This window comes from Typopeltis vanoorti, chromosome 24, assembly GCF_054136105.1.
Source record: "Typopeltis vanoorti isolate ZY-2024b chromosome 24, IOZ_Tvanoo_1.0, whole genome shotgun sequence".
Taxonomy (NCBI): domain Eukaryota; kingdom Metazoa; phylum Arthropoda; class Arachnida; order Uropygi; family Thelyphonidae; genus Typopeltis; species Typopeltis vanoorti.
In genome coordinates, this window is record NC_143572.1 from 86,756,956 (window position 1) to 86,775,764 (window position 18,809).

The 18,809-nt window shown below is 35.5% G+C and overlaps 1 protein-coding gene across 2 annotated transcripts in view; it reads left to right on the plus strand.

The window, feature by feature from the left end:
- The window catches only part of Utx (Utx histone demethylase), an 802,237-nt gene that overhangs the window by 623,691 nt on the left and 159,737 nt on the right, over positions 1–18,809 (plus strand). For both annotated transcript variants that reach the window (XM_090413874.1, XM_090413875.1), the window contains one exon: positions 12,613–13,182. In XM_090413874.1, the coding sequence (XP_090270000.1) occupies positions 12,613–13,182 (570 nt within the window). The remainder of the gene's footprint in view (positions 1–12,612; positions 13,183–18,809) is intronic.

Below are 18,809 nucleotides of genomic sequence, written 5' to 3' on the forward strand. Positions count from 1 at the left end.
TGACCTTCATACCATATCTATTACAACAGCTATTCAATTTAGTCAGAGAATCTTGCAGACTTGTAGTGGATTTATTTAGAAGTATAACATCATCTGCATAAGGCAAAGAGCTGACAGCTGAATAACTGAGAGGAGACCTCCACCTAGCCTTTAAAGGAATGCGGAGAACCGACCAGGGCTTCTGACCTAATGTCCAATCCTCACCTTCTCGTGGTGCACCCTGTTGGGTATCTACTTGGATAATGAACGAACGAGGATGGGCTGGCAATTTGGGATTTAGCCGACCAAATTGCATTCTTATTGGTTAAACCAAAATAAAAAAAATGATGGTACAAGGGTAAAACAGTAACCGGAAAATATTATTCCAATCTTTTAACCAGACAAACAAAAAAATTCATGGGAAAAGACCCGGTTTGCAGAAGAAAAAAATCATCTCTCATCAGGACACTGCACCTGCCCACAAAGGTGTTTTGGCAATAGGAAAATTAAGAATCTGCACTATGAATTGTTGGAACATCCTCCCAATTCCCCAGATTTGGCTCCTATCTTTTCCCAAAACTAAAACTCTTCCTCGCTGGACAGCGTTTTTCTTCGAATCAAGAGGTGATTGCAGCTGTAGAGGGATATTTTGCAGATCTTACTGAGAACCACTACAGGGATGGGATAATGGCACTGGAGTCGCTGGAATAAATGTATTAATATTAAGGGAAATTATGTTGAAAAATAAAAATAATTTTGAAATTATAAATTAGTTTTTTCATTGTTAGGCCAATAACTTTTCAGACCACCCTTGTACAATAGAGAAGGTCTTGCCAAAACTGTATAAACTCTTATTCTTATGGTTTTGAACTTGATTAGATTAGGTTTTTTTTTTTTTTTTTTTTTTTTTTTTTTTTTTTTTTGTTATGTTTGAAAATATTATTCATCATCCCTGTTATCTTTAGGAAGTTTGAAATTTTGATATCACTCTCAGCTTTTTTTGTATGTGATAAAACACATTCAAGGTATTTGAAGCAGTTAATTTCTTCTAAAATTTTATTTTGAATCATGATTTACTTCTGACTGAAGAAGGTCCTTAGCTGGGTTGGTTACTAGCATCCACAGCCTAGTTTGGTGGTGGAGCTGCCACCCTTGGGCTCCACACTTGCCCAAGGAGTGACAGCCAGAAGAAGAATCCTGATACATAGGGATGGGTATCTGGTTCTCACCAGAAACATCATCCTTATCTTCAACAAACCAGACAACCAATATCTGTCAAAGCAGGATATCTCAACTGTCTAGTAAGGCTCTATATCCCAAACCTCTTACAGTGCTTTAAATGTCACAAATATCATCATTCTCACACTGCCTGTCATAGCTCTGTGATCTGTTTCCATAAGAATGAAAAGTGTATGAGCAAAACACCAAATCTTACTGTGAAGGACCACCTGACATACTCTTGAGCATGCCAAAGGTGGAAGGATCAGAAGGATATTCAAAAAAATTAAATTAAAACAGAATAATCATCATTTATCAGGAGGCAAAGAGGCAATTTGATACTGTTATGGTGTTAAATCCTGTTATTCTGAAATGTCAAAAAGTATCCTACTACATGAAAATCATCTTTTTAAAAAAATAATAGAACACACCACAGAGTATCAGAGATATTCGTGGCATGTTCATCAACAGATAGCATAAGGAAAATAAAACAATTAATATGCCGAGTGCCCTAGAGCAGTGTTTCTCAACCTGTGGTCCGTGGACCACAGGTGCCTCCTGATGATGTGACAGGTGGTCTGCAGGCAGACCTAAATTAATTAAATAAATATATTTTAAAAATGATACTTTTTGTGGTTATGAGACCATAGGTACTTTATTAATATAATTTCGCCTACTAGTTTTGCTAGCGACTGTCTAGCTTTGTCAAGGCTCGAATGGTACACACAAAAAAAAATGAGAGAATACAGAAACGTTGCTAACTGTTAGGCAGTTAAGTTTGAACATATATGCGTGCATGTGTTTAGAAACTTCAGTTAGTATCATGGATACGTGTTGTATGCACATGCGTTACATGATTTTTCGCGTATTGTAGTTCCATTAAACTGAGCGAGTTGATCAAGTTTTTCCATATATCTTTCAGTATGGCACCCTGATTTCTGTTGAGGTTGTTACCCATTTTTAATACCACTGCCGCTTTCTTGAAAATTCTGTAACCGTAATCATCATCCAAATACGACATAGAGCTATTCTCCCAGTCAATTGCATGGGTGGAAGTTGCAAAGTGATGTGCCTAGCCTGAGGAGACCGTCCTGTTGTGATTGACATCCCCAACATGCTCCTTCTGTCTGATTTCCAGGCTTCTTGAAGTTTGCTCAATATGTGAAAGGCCGCACGTACATGGAATTCTATAAACAACCCTGAATATTTGAAAAATGGTACACTGTCTTTAGGAGATCTTAATACTTGTCTGATGGTAGTGGTAAGCTTAAATATATATGTGGTATTTAAGCCTACCACTACCATCAGAAAAGTATTAAGATCTCCTAAAGACAGCATATCATTTTTCAAATATCCAGGTGTTTATTCCATGTACGTGCGGCCTTTCATATATTGAGCAAACTTCAAGAAACCTGGAAATCAGACAGAAGGAGCATGTTGGGGATGTCAATCACAACAGGACAGTCTTCTCAGGCTTGGCGCATCATTTTGCAACTTCCAACCATGCAATTGATTGGGAGAATAGCTCTATGCCTTAATTGGATGATGATTACGGTTACAGTATTTTCAAGGAAGCGGCAGTGGTATTAAGAATGGGTAACAACCTCAACAGAAATCAGGGGTGCCATACTGAAAGATATATGGAAAAGCTTAATCAACTCGCTCAGTTTAACGGAACTACAATACACGAAAAATCATGTAACGCATGTGCATACAACACATATCCATGATACTGACTGAAGTTTCTAAACACATGCACGCATATGTTCAAACTTAACTGCCTAACAGTTAGCAACGTGTCTGTATTCTCTCATATTTTTTTGTGTGCCGTTTGAGCCTTGATAAAGCTAGACAGTCACTAGTGAAACTAGTAGGCGGAATTTTATTGATAAAGTACCTATGGTCTCATAACCACAAAAAAGTCTAATTTTTAAGTATTTTATGACCAAATATGTATAAACGAATTAAAATGGAATAAGTAAAAATTATAGAAATCAAATGGAGACCTAAGAAAACAACAACAAATATCATCAGAATGTTCAAAGGCAGAAGCAATAAAACTATATTGTTGTTCACTTCACCCTTTTTATTATTCATCATTCTGCCGCTAAATTTGCTGCCGCAGAATGACAATAATAAAAGAAGGGGTGAAGTGAACAACGATATAGTTTTATTGCTTCTGCCTTCCCTTTCTGTTTTGTCAGATTTGAAGTGAACATGTGTTATCCACATTTCAACCAATGGCCTGTTGTTTATTGATTTTTATTATTGAAGGTTTCCCTCCTTCAACCAAGGCTATCAACAAAGCACTTCTCAAGTATATCTTGAGAAGTGCTAAGTGATACTTGGACAAAATGTGTCCTGAGTTAACCCCAGTATTATATATTTTTCGGAAACGTGTTTTAATAATGGAAAAGTGGCTAAGAACTAGGACTTTGAAAAGAAGGGCAAATGAAACAGGTGAGACTAACCCTAATTGTGATGCAAGTGTTGTAATGGCGAGTAAATCTGATATTATTAAAGAAGAAGAAACAAGCAGTTCAAAGAAAAAATACAGTAGGAACTATAACAGTTCATATTTGGAATTCGGGTTTACTTGGAGTGGAGATGAAAGTGAACAGAAACCTCAATGTGTTTTGTGTTATGAAGTGTTGTTGAATGAGTGCATGAAACTTGCGAAACTCCTACGACATTTAGTAACTAAACGTTGTGATGTGAAAAATAAGCCAATTGAATTTTTGAAATAATAAAACTTCATGTCTTAATGGAAATAACCTTGTTAATACTTTGCCCCTGGAAAGCCGACGAATTTAAGAATGAAGCAAAAGTTGTATATATTCACTGCCCATTTCATCGTAGAGTACTGAAAATAACCTGTTATTTAACAGTCGAGCTTTAATAAAATTAACTAGCTTTACAGCGTTATATAGCATAGTTTTAAATTCTGGTGGCATTCCTTTGGAGGCTAATGCTTCCCTATGTATGAAACAATGTACCCAATTCATATCTGGAGCTACTTCCTTGACTATAGAAACAACCCCACTATGCCTGCCTGTAAGGGCACGCGAGCTCCATTCGAACAGAAGCTTATACATCTTCTCACTGGCCATATCATTTTTTCAGTGACTCTTATGGACATTAAATCGTGGGAAAGATATAGTTTCTGCCATGGGTTCCATTCTTAGCAAGGCACTGGAAGCATCCTATCTCTTAAGTTTGTGCATAGTGAAAACAGGGAAACCTCATTCTATCGGGGAAAATTTGCTACTTCCAGCTATAAAAGATGTGGTAAAAACGATGTGTGGCAACAAGTTACTAAAAGATGTGGATTTGATTCCTCTTTCAAATGGCACTGTCGGTCGCAGAATTAATGATATGGCAAGTGACGTAGAATCTCAGTTAATATAAAGAGTTAAGAAGAGCCCTTATTATGCGTTACAAATAGACGAGACTATTGATGTTACAAATGATGCGCAGTTAATATGCTACGTAAGATATGTGCATGATAACAACATTCGTGAGGATATTCTGTTTTGTAGAACTTTGCCATCCCGAACAATTGGAGAAGAAATATTTCACACTCTCAATAATTACATAATACACAAAGGTTCCAGTGGGAAGATGTATAAGCTTCTGTTCGAATGGAGCTCGCGTGCCCTTACAGGCAGGCATAGTGGGGTTGTTTCTATGGTCAAGGAAGTAGCTCCAGATATGAATTGGGTACATTGTTTCATACATAGGGAAGCATTAGGCTCCAAAGGAATGCCACTAGAGTTTAAAACTATGCTATATAATGCTGTAAAGCTAGTTAATTTTATTAAAGCTCGACTGTTAAATAACAGGTTATTTTCAGTACTCTGCGATGAAATGGGCAGTGAATATATACAACTTTTGCTTCATTCTGAAATTCGCCGGCTTTCCACGGGCAAAGTATTAACAAGGTTATTTCAATTAAGACATGAAGTTTTATTATTTGTAAATGAACTTAATTCTGATTTTGCATCATTCCTTGTTGACGAAGCATGGTTATCAACACACTATCCTATCTTTCAGACATTTTTTTGAAATTAAATGAACTAAATCTCTCCTTTCAGAGAAATATTCTTTAACTGTTCTTGATGCCTATGACAAAATAAAAGCATTCGAGAAAAAACTGGTTTTATGGATTAATTATGTAAAAGACAGATAATTTGCACCTTTTTCAATATTGAAATCCTTTTTAGTGGAAAATGATATTTTTGTTCATTCTGAGTTTCTGTAAAGAGTTTGTGACCACCTCAAAAATCTGAAACGGAATTTTGAAACATATTTTCCGAATAACTTTTATAAGAAATTTCTGTGGATTCTGATCCATTTCAGGCTTGCAGCCACGAGAACACCTTTCGTTATTGAAAAAAGAACAGTTAATTGAGCTTTCAAGTGACAGTGGGCTTATTGCAATTCCTTGATCTTGGTTTGGCTTGATTTTGGATCGTGCCTTCAGTGAGAAGTGAGTTTCCCGAATTATCTGAACAAGCATTGAAAATCGTCATGCAGTTCTCTACAACCTATTTTTGTGAGAAAGGATTTTCGTCGCTCTTTCAAATAAAAACAAAATACAGAAATTGTCTTTGTGCGTGTGCTAATCTTTGACTGAATTTGACCAATATTGAGCCAGATATCCAGCAACTCTGCAAAGGCCAAGAAGCTCAACCATCTCATTAAAAGTAAGTAGTAACATAATTAGATCATATTATTTATTTGTTTAATAAAAATTAAGACTTTGTTCAATGATGATACACTTTTAATCGTTTATTTCCAGTTTAATTAATTATGTTTCCATATGTATTCAAAACATGCTTTTAGATTTATTATGTTATAAATGGCACAGTTTTTCTGAAATGTTGGTAATTCCTACTTAGGTTTCTAAAAAAATTACAAAAAGTCAAAACGACATATAGGGAAATAAATTAAAAACACTGTTTATTTTTGAAGTAAACTTTAATTCCAATATTCTAAAATGTTATTTTTCATGCTTTTCTGTTTGCAAAATTGTTGATAACATTTTTTTTTATTATTATTATCCCATGGTATTATTACACCAGATCATAGAGGTCAAGTTCATGTATTTTATACAGCACCTTTTCTGGGTTATTATAGAGTTCACATTTGGAAATATTCATACAGTTTAGCAAATGTATTGGTGATGCTTCCTCGATGTTACAGATTTTGCAGGTGTGGAAGACTTTTATGCCATTGCTATTCTTGATTGGTCTTGTGTGGCCAGTCTTGAGGCAAGAGATCATGGTAGTGGCACTGCGATTAAACTTGGAGTTGATGGTAGCTCCTGGATTTTATAATGAGTACCAGTGGTAAGTCATGTCCTGAAGAATTGTTCTTTTTATGTTTTCTTTTTGGGTGGTTTTAAAAAGATCGAAATCTGTGGTATCACTTGATGTTGTGGCCATTTTTGCTACTTCATCTGCAGTTTTGTTTCCCTTTAATCCCACATGGGATGGGATCCATTGGAAGATTATTTCGGAATCCTTATGTAGTTTGTTTTTTGCTATGTCTCTAAGTATTTCTTGATGGCTAGTGTAGCAGTTCTTAATAGTTTGAAGGGCTGCTAAGGAATCTGTGAAAAATATAAACTCCTTCAGGTTTTGTTTGTCCAAATATTGCAGTGCTGTGTTAATGGCTATTAATTCTGCATGGTATGAGTTGCATCCAGTACTGTTAGTTGTTTTTAGTTCTATATTATGAGAGCCATAGATCAGTATGCCACTCCCAGAATTGCCATTTGGATTTTTGGAGCCTACTCAATAAAGATCTGTGTAGATCTTTATTGAGTCAGGTCCATAATCCATTATTTTTGAAAGGGCTAATGATCTCAAGATTTCAGGGTTTTCTAGACTTTTTTCCTCATGTTTCCCTATTTCAGAGTTGATAACTATATTTTTCCTGTCTTGATTTGGAGGAAATGCTGGGTAGTCGGCTATTTTATTTGGATAATCCAAGGGAATTTTATTTTCTATGATTTCATGCATTGCTGATTTTTTCTTTATTCTGTTTGCTGGTTTCCAGTGTTTAAAAAGTTCACTTGTTCTATGATGTGCAAGTTGGCTCTTTTTTCTACAAATTTGGTAAGATTTTCTTGTCACCTAATTTTTAAAGGAACAAGGTTGGATTCGAATTCTGCTATTTTTCCAGGAGTTGTATTCCTTAGTTCTCATATGATTTTAGCTGCATTTTTCTGAATTATTATAAGCTTGTCTAAACTGGTTTGTGATGTTTCCATCCAGATTGGCGAAGCATATTCCATTATGGGATGGATAATAGAGGTATATATGTGACTGTTAAGGTTTTAGCATTGGCTCTCCCACTCTTGATGACATTGTTGAAGTCTATTTCATCATTCAGTTGCTGTTTTATAGACAGTAAGGCAAGATTTCTTAAACACCAAAAAAAGTGCCGCTCGATGCAGATTGCCCTTCCTCCCCCCACCCCCAGCTACCTCTGGAACTTAGTGGTCCGTAGAATTGTTTCCAGCATTTTACTGGTCCTTTTATGTTTTCTTTTTGGGTGGTTTTAAAAAGATCGAAATCTGTGGTATCACTTGATATTGCAGCCATTTTTGCTACTTCATCTACAATTTCGTTTCCTTCTCAAGCCTTAGAAAGGTTGAGGAACGCTGCCCTAGAGGGAGTGAAATTTACAACGGCTTGGATTTTTTTTCCAGAAGAAGAAATGATGGATTCTGGCTATTCACAAAAACGAAACAAGCAAGACTAATGAAAACAAACCACTCATTATAGGAAACCAGATGATACCACCAAAAAGAAATGGAAACATTCCTACAATGGAATTGTCATGGATTCTGATGAAACATAGACAACATCAAGACTCCCTTGCAGAAGTATAAACCAATATGATTCTTCTTGCAGGAAACACGCTTGAAGCTGCATTATGATCCAACTCTCTGTAATGTTACCATTATTTGTAAGGACAGGACAGGGGATTGACCTGCTCACGAAGTATAAACCAATATGATTGACCTGCTCACGAAGAAGTCACCATTTTTGTGGGCAACCATACCCCTTTCCAACAAATCCATTTAGCATGGGCATAAAAGCAGTTGCTGTAACATTCTTGGTCAAAATATAATAGCAGTATGCTGCATCTACTTCTCTCCTCCCACAGATATTTCTCAAGATGATCCTCATGATGTTATATTGCAGTTATCATTTCCCCTTACTTTTAATGGGAGATTTAAATAGACATAATACTGTGATATATTTCCCAAACAAACAACAGAGGAAGAGTTGTTGCGCGTATGCTCAAGAACTCTTTATCCAGCAGTTTCTAAAACATCTAGTTGGTTCCCACATTTTCCTAAGCCATGTGGAATGGTGATTGCACACCAGCCAAAGAAGATCGGAAGAAAGCTTCGGGTATTTTCCATAGGCACCTCACAACAACAAACCTAATTGCTTTGAAACGCACTGCGGTTCGAGCCATATATATCCATCATCAGAGCCAGAAGCAACCCTGGATCCACTTTTTCTGTATCAAGATCAACCAGCAGCCTTAACTTAAACAAGTCATATGTCGCCGAATTGAAGCCTTTGGCTCTTCATATATCTAATAATCCCTTTTTCTTTTTCCCAGAACATAATCTGGTTTCCAAAAAATATCATTCTCTTACTGACCATCTTGTCTAGCTTAAAGCATCCATTAGAGATACCTTCCTAAAAGGCGAGCATCTAGTATCAGTTTCTTCAATATGGAAAATGCTTGTGACACTTCTTGGAATACTGAAAGACTTACATAATTTCTGTCTTAGAGGAAATATGACGAAATCTCCCTCTTTTTATCAAAAATTTCTTATCTAACCAAACCTTTCAAGTCTGAGTGGGAACTGCCCTCTCCCTCCCCTATAACTAAGTAGGAGTCCTTTATTTAAGTTTTATAAACTTTTTACATTTTTTTTTACAACTTTTCAATGATCATTGAAAATGATCTGGCACAGTATGACACAGCCTAACTTGCACCATAAAGCACATACCACCCAACCAACCTCTTATAATTTGAACATTATATACAGGGTGTTCGGGATAAATTTGACAGTTTCGTAAGGAAAAAGAAAATCTTCTTTGTATCTATTAAATTTAATGAATTGACAAAAAAACATTACAGGCAGAGTTAATTACAATACTATCAACAAGATTTACTCAAAATAACCACCATTAGCATCGATCACAGCTTCAATTCTGCTTCGGAACCTCGAACAAGCTGATGCTACAGTCTCCCTGGGAAGGGCCGCAAAAACTGTTTTAATTTTATCCATTAACTGGGCTTTTGTATTACTGGAAGTGCGATTGGTGTCTTTTTCAACTGCGCCCCATACAAAATAATCCATGGGGTTAAGGTCTGGGGAGTTTGGAGGCCAAACATTTGGACTGGTGAAGTCGTAGAAATTTTCAGACAACCATTTTTGACTTTTCCCAGAGGTGTGGCAAGGGGCCGAATCCTGCTGCCATACATACGGCCTACCATTGGCTACCCTTGTTATCCAGGGTTTGACTACAGTTAGCAACTCCACGAACAAAGCCCGAATTCCAATGCCAGGGTTCTTCAACACCTGTTCCTGCAGATTTGCGAGGAATTCTGCTGTACGAACGCAATCAGATCGTCTGCTAGGGATCTTTCTTCTTGCTACATCCTCGTAGTCACCATTGCAAGTCTCTAGTTCATGCCTGATTGTTTTTACTGTATTCAGGGAGCATTGGGCAGCAGTCGTAATATCCTTATTTTGATGGCGGGCACGAATCATCATGATACAAGTTATTCTCTTCCATGATTCAGGTGGGTTCCAGCTATCCATCCTTTCTGACATCTTGTATATGAATGAAGAAGGGTCCAAACTTTTAAATGAAGAGAAGTGTGTGTTAATACATGTAACTTACGGAAAAATATAATTAATTATAAATATGTCAAATTTATCCCAAACACCCTGTATTTTTTTAAATTGGCAATTTAATAGATTTCTTCCAATTATCTAGAGCTATCCTTTATTTCAAAATTTAATTAATTTCATATTTATACCATAAATTTTTGCTGTGTTAAAATTCTTGCTGTGTTACTGTTATCTATTATGTTAGGAGTGTCAATTATTTTCTTTGCATACATTTTTATTTACACAAATAATTATTAAAATTTAAATTGAAAGTAATTTAAATAATTATTATTCCATCCCTTCTTACTCATGATATCTATATTAATTTGTTCTTTAATTTCTTTATTTAAGTACTTCAGGATTTTATGTTGATGATTACCATATATGTCGGCATATAAGACGACTCTCAAATACTACAGAAAACCCCTCAAAAATCCGTGCGGTTAGCCTAGTGGCTGTGCACTTCGCAACCATATGCCTGGGGAAGGAGTGTCCTAGGTTCGATTCCCGTGGAGACATGAGGAGCTGAAGGATCTTCCATAGCCAGTCTTGGATGTGGACAGTAGAGTTTTTTCCCCAGTTTATCCTGGGGTTTTTCATCCCACAAAGCAAGCAAACCGGCCTTGAGAACTCAACACTACGGACATAGGATACACCAGGGCTAAGGGCTTGACTACCTTATCCTGTGAACGGTTTGAGGTCTGATGATTAATAAACCCTCGACACTGCAAGGTAAAAGAGGGAAAAAGGAAGATGAGATGAGAACCCCCTCAAAATCATGGGTGGTCTTATACAGCGAGTATAAAAAGGAAAGCTTAATTTCTTGGATGAACATTTAGGTAGTTAAAATACATCGTTATATAAGAAAATAGGCAGTGTTTATGAACAAATCAGATTAATTTTTTGTTAAATAAATTTATTTAAAATATTACAATAGATGTAAGTCTTAAAAAACAAATAATAATTATTAACCTTAATTTTCACGTTAATTTTCTTCATCATCTGTTGAAAATAGTTCTTCGGGTTAATTTTTTAAATGATTTATATGGATCCCATTTCAAATCATGTGAATTAATTTCATTTTCATCATCATTAGTATCCCACAACAGATCATCTTCCATACCATCCATAGGATTAGAGATACCACACTTTTTAAATGATTTTTATTACAGTCTCTACTTTTACTTTATTCCATGCTTTGATCACAAAATTGCACAACATATCAAGCATAGATCCACCATTTGTAAATGATTTTTCACCAGTCAACATCCAATTATTCCACTCTTCTCGCATGTGATCTTTAAGTGGTTTGTTCAAGCAGATGTCTAGTGTTACAATATAGAAGTCAAACCAAATTTTTTTAAAAAATATATTCTTTCTTCCTCCATTCTCTTACCATCTTCTCGGTTATATCAAACTTTCTTGCAGCAGCACAGTTATTAGTTTGCTTTGCCATTTCAATTACCCTTATTTTAAATCGAGTTTCATACTTTCTTCGTTTTGTTGCTGGTTCCATGATTTTAAATGATAACAATTTTAATAATCCTAAAATTAAAAAAAAAAAAAAAGCAAAATTAATAAGTAATTAAAATTGGGGCTAATCACTTTTAATTTGCATAAATACTAAATCTCTGCTATGCAAAAATAAAACAGATATGCATAAATATAAAAATAACAGATATAACAGCAATACCTGACGCTGCATTAATACAAGAAAGAAGAAATTGGGGGTCGTCTTATACAACCGACATAAACTTAAAATAGCCTAAAATTTAGGCTTCGTCTTATACGCTGACATATACGGTATATTCTAAATCTGTTTCTAGTTCATCATCATCATGCTTTTCAAGGATTTAGACCTAGAGTGGCCTGTTCTGACCTTAGAAGTCATCGCTGAATCTCTTTAGTGGATGTCCTGTTTTTTTTTTTTTTTTTTTTTTTTTTTTTGTTTCCTAATGTTTGTAATTTAAGGCTTGTTTTGATAATCTTTCTGTTTCTTGTTCTTTTATATAATTATTCCCAGTTTTTATTTGTAAGTTTGTTTGTAAGATTATATCTCCCTTTTAGCTATGGCTATGGCTTTTTTTTTTTTTTAGTCCATTTTGAATTATGTCAGAAAATAACTATTTTATGTAAGCTTTGTTTTTCTCTTTTATTATTTGTCTATATTTTTTTCCAATTTTTGATTCATCTTTCCATGTCACAAGTCTGAGAGACTTTTTGAAGTCAGCATCAGCAATAGGGTATTCTCTGTACCTCAACAAGTATGTCTTCATTAATTTACGAAAAACAAAAAAAAATTGTATGTTTCCTTCTTTCCACTAATGTAAATATTTAAAATCTCATCATGGTAGGAAGTCAGGGAATAAGTTAGTTTTGAATGATACCAAACTGTTGTGAATTTAAAAAGTAACATTTTAAAACTTGTTGCTATTCAGTAGTAAATTCTTCACAATAATTAGTTTTTTTTTTTTTTTAAGCGTCAGCATCAGCAACCTACAGGACAACCACCAGTTGCCATACCAGGTACAACAGTTTCTCAAATAGCAGGGATTAATGGAACAGCTGTTACAACAGCAAGCAGTATTCCTGCTGCTGGATATGCATCTCCTGACTCTACAGCAACAAGAGTTGCTGTAATGCCACGTGCTGGTAATACGTTGCCTCAACGACTAGTATCTCAGCCTTATCAGCAGTCTCGGCCGCAAGTTATTACACCAGCATCAAGTTCAGATAGTAGACTTGTGAATGGTTTTACTGTACCTTATTCTCGCCCTTCAAGTCAGCCATCTCCAGCAGCTTCAGCCATAAGTACTGTTCAGAATAGACCACCTAGCACAGGGCTTTCTCCTCAGTCCTGTCAGATTTCAACAACAACTGGTCATATTCAACAAAATAAACCAAATATTTCTACCTCTCATTTAACTGTTGGAAACTCAGCTGTTCTTCATTCAGGTTCTGTACAAAAATCTCAACTGCAACCCTCACCCATATCCACTTCTCAGTCACCACATCCTGTTGTCACATCTCCTGCCAGCACACCAGTTCAGGTATATGAACTTAATATATTCATAATGCTATATTAGCAGTTAGCATAAAATTTTGCTTCAAAATGACATTTCAGAATTGTGTAAGGGTATTTCTTGGATGAATTAGTAAAATTGATATGAATAAATTGACTAAATTAATAGGTAACAAAACACTGTAAACAATCATCCTAGAAAAGCAAAGCTATTTTGATATTTTAATTTTGTACTTTATGATAATTCTAATTAGAAGTAAATATATCCAGTTGGAGGAACTGGGGGATGTTTGTCCTTTTGGACACTCATTACTAGAAGTGCATGTTATTCTTTATAAGAGCTTTTCAATTGAAGATGAGTTAGCCAGTGTCATACAGAGATAGTTGCTTCAGCCATTATCAATCATTCACGTAATCATCTTTATTCTTGTGCCATTTATTCCGAAATTATTTCAGCAACATCTGTATTTTGTTAAAACGTGAATTATTTCTGTCTAAGTTATGGAACTAGTATAGTATATTTAAGGGAAATTTATTTTATTTGCTGAAAATTTAAGGATTAGAGTTAAATAACTAATAGGATACCTTCACATATCCTCAGCTGGGTATGGCTTTTGATTCAATGTCTTGTCTTGACCTTGTAGTAGTTCTTTTTAGTAAGTACCTTTTTGTCATTAAACAGTTGAGGATATCTACAGTTTAAGAATAGGTTGATTAAATTATATTCTGCATTTAGTGATGGTTTGAATCATTGAAGGCTAATTGCTTAACTTCAAGAAAATATTTCAATTAAGCATTCACCAAAACGTTTGTTTTCATTTTTGTACAATCTTTCAATGAATTACTTTACCCATCAGAAAATCTTATGTCCTTGGGAACTATTCTGGTGTCAGGTTGGAAATTTCCACAATTTCTGTTAATAATTTCTATGGTTATTATTATTATTTATTTGACTAGTCTTATTCTCATGATCTAGGTACTTATTCTGTTTAAGTTAATAAATTATGTCTTACTGTCTAAAAGCTCTCCCCCCCCCAATTCAGTTCAAAATTTCTTACTCTAAACCTTAGTTCTCCAACAAATGTATTATGGCATTCAAGTTAAAAAAATGTAACAGATCACAAGTGAACTGAGATTAAAACAGCTATAGGAAGGCATCAACACATCCAGATCTGATTTTGAAATAGCCAAGGGCAAAAAAGAAACTTGTATAAATACAAGTTGTGACTCTTGGTTCCAACTAAATCCATCAGTCATATTGTTGCCCATCTCTTTCTCTCATCTAAATGATTGCTTGTTGCATCATGAGAATTTAGACTAAATTTGTCTAAATAATCAAATGTCTAAATTTGATTTAGACAAATCACATCCTCTCATATGAATATGAATGTCTGAATTCTGATACTTCTCTCAAATTCTGCTTATAATTTATTGTGACACAATTTGGAATGACTATATTTATGTCCCTTTTAGAAGAGGAATAAGTGTGCCATTATGCTACTGTCTCGTTGTACTTGCCTCATCAGCAATGACTGTTATCATCCTTCCCTCTGTATGTGTGAAGAAAAAGCTCTGATATAACATAATTCTTGACATTTCTAGTTCTCTTGCTTCAAAGTCTTACTTTCACTCCTCCTACTAACTGCGTTTGTGTCTTATGATGGACTGAATTTTCTAAAAGTGCAGGAGTGTCCCAGAACTTTGTTCTTTGTATACTGTTTTCCTACTGTCCACCAATGATACTCTCACAGTGGTTTCATCCTATCCATAGTTTTGCTGACAAAAGTACATCTCATTTTCATTAACAAATCATCTTACATTTCTGAAATATTTCAAGCCTATATTAAATGCTAATCTCCATGCTAATTTTCTGTTAGAGATAAAGAATTCTGCCATCTTTAGTCAAATCAAAATGCAATCCTATCTTTCTTTCTCACAAAAAAAAAAAAAAATCTTCACTTTCCGTTACTTTGGATAATACCCCCATCCACAGAGAAGATCAAATTTATCTATTTGAATGTTTACTTTCAATCTTTTTTTTTTTTTTTTTGGTCATAAATTCATTGCATTTATAGATTCCTGAGCTTCAAGAAAACTGTATCCTCTTGAAAAAAAAAAAACCTTTAAAAAAAATTCTAAATGCTATATGCTATCCAAAATAGGGCAGGTCAGTGGATATTTCCCACTTATAGACTCACTCCATTCTTTATTATGTAAACACTTTCTTCCTGTGGCAGATCACCAACAGATAGTAAACAGGCCAGAACCTGTTAGTAACAAGTCAGGAAATTTCCCAGTTGGTGCATAATCCCACTGCCACATACTCTGTCATCTCATGCCTTGAGGAAAGAAGTGTGAGGGGTATGTAATCAGCATTGTCCTGGTCACTGTATGACAAGAAGACTTGATGCTCTCTATATGAGTGTTGTATTATCTTTCACCAAATTCATAATTATTGAATGAAACACAAAAACTGATAGTGTCTCTTCAATTAAAATAAATCTCCCTCAAAAACTAATTTCATTGAAAAAAGACAAAAGATGTGAAACAAGCCAACAGTACAAAAAAAAAAATCACTTTCACATCAACTTCACCAAAATTTATGACAAAATGATGTACACCATCACATACAGACATCTAGACCAAACCTCCTGTTAATTGACAGAAACCCAAATTGCAGCATCATCATCAACCACAGTTCACTTTTTAAATTACACACCTCACAATACCTTTCACCACAAGGGCAGTTTCTATGCCTGTGTAAAATCTTACGTTGCCAGAGAATGCCAAATTTAGAATCCTCTGCTTTTGATTTCCTTTGGCTTAAGGTGTCCCATTCAAAACATTCATCAGCTCTATTTACTGCTTTCCAAATTCTAAAAACCACTCTGATCTCTTCACCTTCCTATCCCTGAAGCTCAACTATTTGCAATCCAGCTATCCAGTAGTAAAGAGTCATCTTCCAAGGTAACCTTAATGTACATAACTTCAACTGGCTTCCATTTGCCGACACCACAAACAAACTGTAAAAGTTCAAAAGTATTTGCTAGAAGCACATCCACCAACCTGAATTCCTAATAATTCTCTGCTTTCCCAATACTCTTGATTTTTAACCAGTTTTTCTTTCAGGTATATTGTAAAGGTCATATCACTTCTTGGTAACTCAGGGCCTGTGTAAGTTTACTCTCTCACAGAATACCCTCCATTCATGCACTCCCAACTTTGTATGCTTTGGCACTATAATGGTATCAATTGGGATGACCTCTGGAACTTTAACTCCTCCTTTCTGTGTTCTGTCAATTGCTTCTGCTTTTTTTTTTTTTTTTTACCAAAACACTTGCTTTGAGCAAGTCACTGAAATTATTCTCACTGGCATGAAAGCTTTGGCTCAACAAAAGGTGTACCAAAGCAGTTGAAGAAAAAAACTCATTTACTGCAGGCAATTGCCACCAAGAATACCAGCTGCATAGTCAGCTTAAATCCATACCTGACAAATGACTTTGTAAATACCAATTGCAGAAAATTTGTCCCATCCATGTGGAAGCCATACCTTATGGTCCCTTGCAAAGACCATCAGATGCAACTTTTACTCATCTGTGCTTCCACTGCAACAGTAGTGTCATCTGGATGAAAGAAGTGGAAGCACAGGTGAGTAAAAGTTGCATCTGATGGTCTTTGATTTTCTCCAACTGCTCCAAGTCACTTCATTCTTACCAGAAACTGAGCATCACATGCTTCCTGTGTTTTTTTGGCAAAAGACATCAGAAGAATACTAAACAACTTAGACACTAAAAGTTTTTAGTTTGTTCCAATGACAACTCTAGTTTTATACAAACATTGTGTTCAAGAGCTTTTATCTCCATAAAAGGGGAATAAAAAGATCTGCCATTAAACTAGCCACCATTTTTCATCACCTCAATCCTGTTCAGAATAATGGAGAAAATCAACTTCTTCACAATCTAGAGGCCTACCAGTCAAATGGTGACCTGCCAGCATGATTCTGCCAATCCAGATCCACGGCTGACCTCTTAGCTTACGTCAGCCACCACTACAGAAAGGTTTTGAGAAACATGCTGTCACGTGCACTCTTGATGTTTCCAGAGCATGTGATCATGCCAGGCATTGAGGCCTGCCTACTAAATTGGCATCCTTTGGTTTATCTGCTACTCCCATAATTGGGTAACTAGCTTTCTCTCTGATCATTCACTTTGTCATAGTAAATGATTCCCCTCTCCTTGAACTTTGCCACCAATGCCTCGAGGCCCTGTTCTGTCACATATGCTCTTTTTCCAATACATAAATGACCTACTGTCAGTTACAATTAATCATATCCACAGCTTTGTTGACCTCATTTATCCCTACTCATTTCACAAACCATTCATTGCTCAGATATCCCATGCCTCAAAATGGGATATCTGAGCAATGAATGGTCTCAAAATCATCTGCTACCAGCACTTTAGACACTCATCTCCATACCATGTTTCAATGGGGTGAGACCTTGTTACCTTCAGTGACACTAAAATGCAGTCTTGCCATTTCTCTCACAAAAGAATTTCAGCTTGCCTGACTTTATCCTCGGTCACATTAGTAGCTTCCTCAACCTCTAAAAAAACTAGGCATTCTTTTCCACTCAAGATAATTCTTTTCACCCATTGAGCTACACTCTATGCAAATCCCAAATCCCCCATCCTTAGAATACCATTTACACATTTGGGATGGTACACCCGAAACCTCTAATGCTCGAAGCTGTCTGGAGGAGAGCATTTCAGCTGACAGATAATCACTTCCTTAGTGACTCACTTCAACCTCTAATTCACAGATGTACTGTTTTAGCTCTGTTTTTTCTCCAGGTACATCCCTGAACACAGCTTCACCAAACTGATAGCATTCATTCCTCTGCATTCTGTTGGACCTGGTAAAACAAGAAGCAGCACAACTACAAATACATCAAACTCTCTTCTCGTCTTCTTTTTTTATGTCATCTACCTCTCTCTTTTCTGGATCAACCTTTCCTCTTAAAGTGTTCTCCCAACATCTACAACCTCCAACTCTTCAAGAAAACTATGGCAGTAAATTTCTTCTATCCTAACCCTCATCTGCACCACCCAGCACTGATGTGCTATAGGTTTTTCTATCTGTTGGGTATGAGATTGATATTTAAAACAGAATAAAATATTTAAAAAAAAAAAATTCATCTGTAGATATGATGAGCTGAGATTGGTCCTAGTCTTGGGCTGCTTCTTCATATTTGCAAATTATTAGAAGACTAAATTCCTGTATATTATTATTAATTTTTATTACTTCAGATAAGTCCAATTTTCAGGAGCATTGCTGACATTTACTCCAAAATCTGTAGTATTGACCTCTGCAGTCCTATTTTCCATATCCAGTTGACTTGCACTACAGCAAACCACTATAATAAATTTGCTCAAAATGACACTACTGCGAAGTCCTAACCAAATTCTCATATGCACAATGCTATGATCAGATGTTCACTTTAAGACAAATACATCATTGGAATATAACAAGGATCTCTATTTAAGCTTGGTCGATCTGAAAAAGACATGACAAGATAGCAAGAGATAAAGTGTTCAGAATACTGTGAATTTTATTATGTGAATGGAATAATACATCGAGCAATAAATAGTCTATATT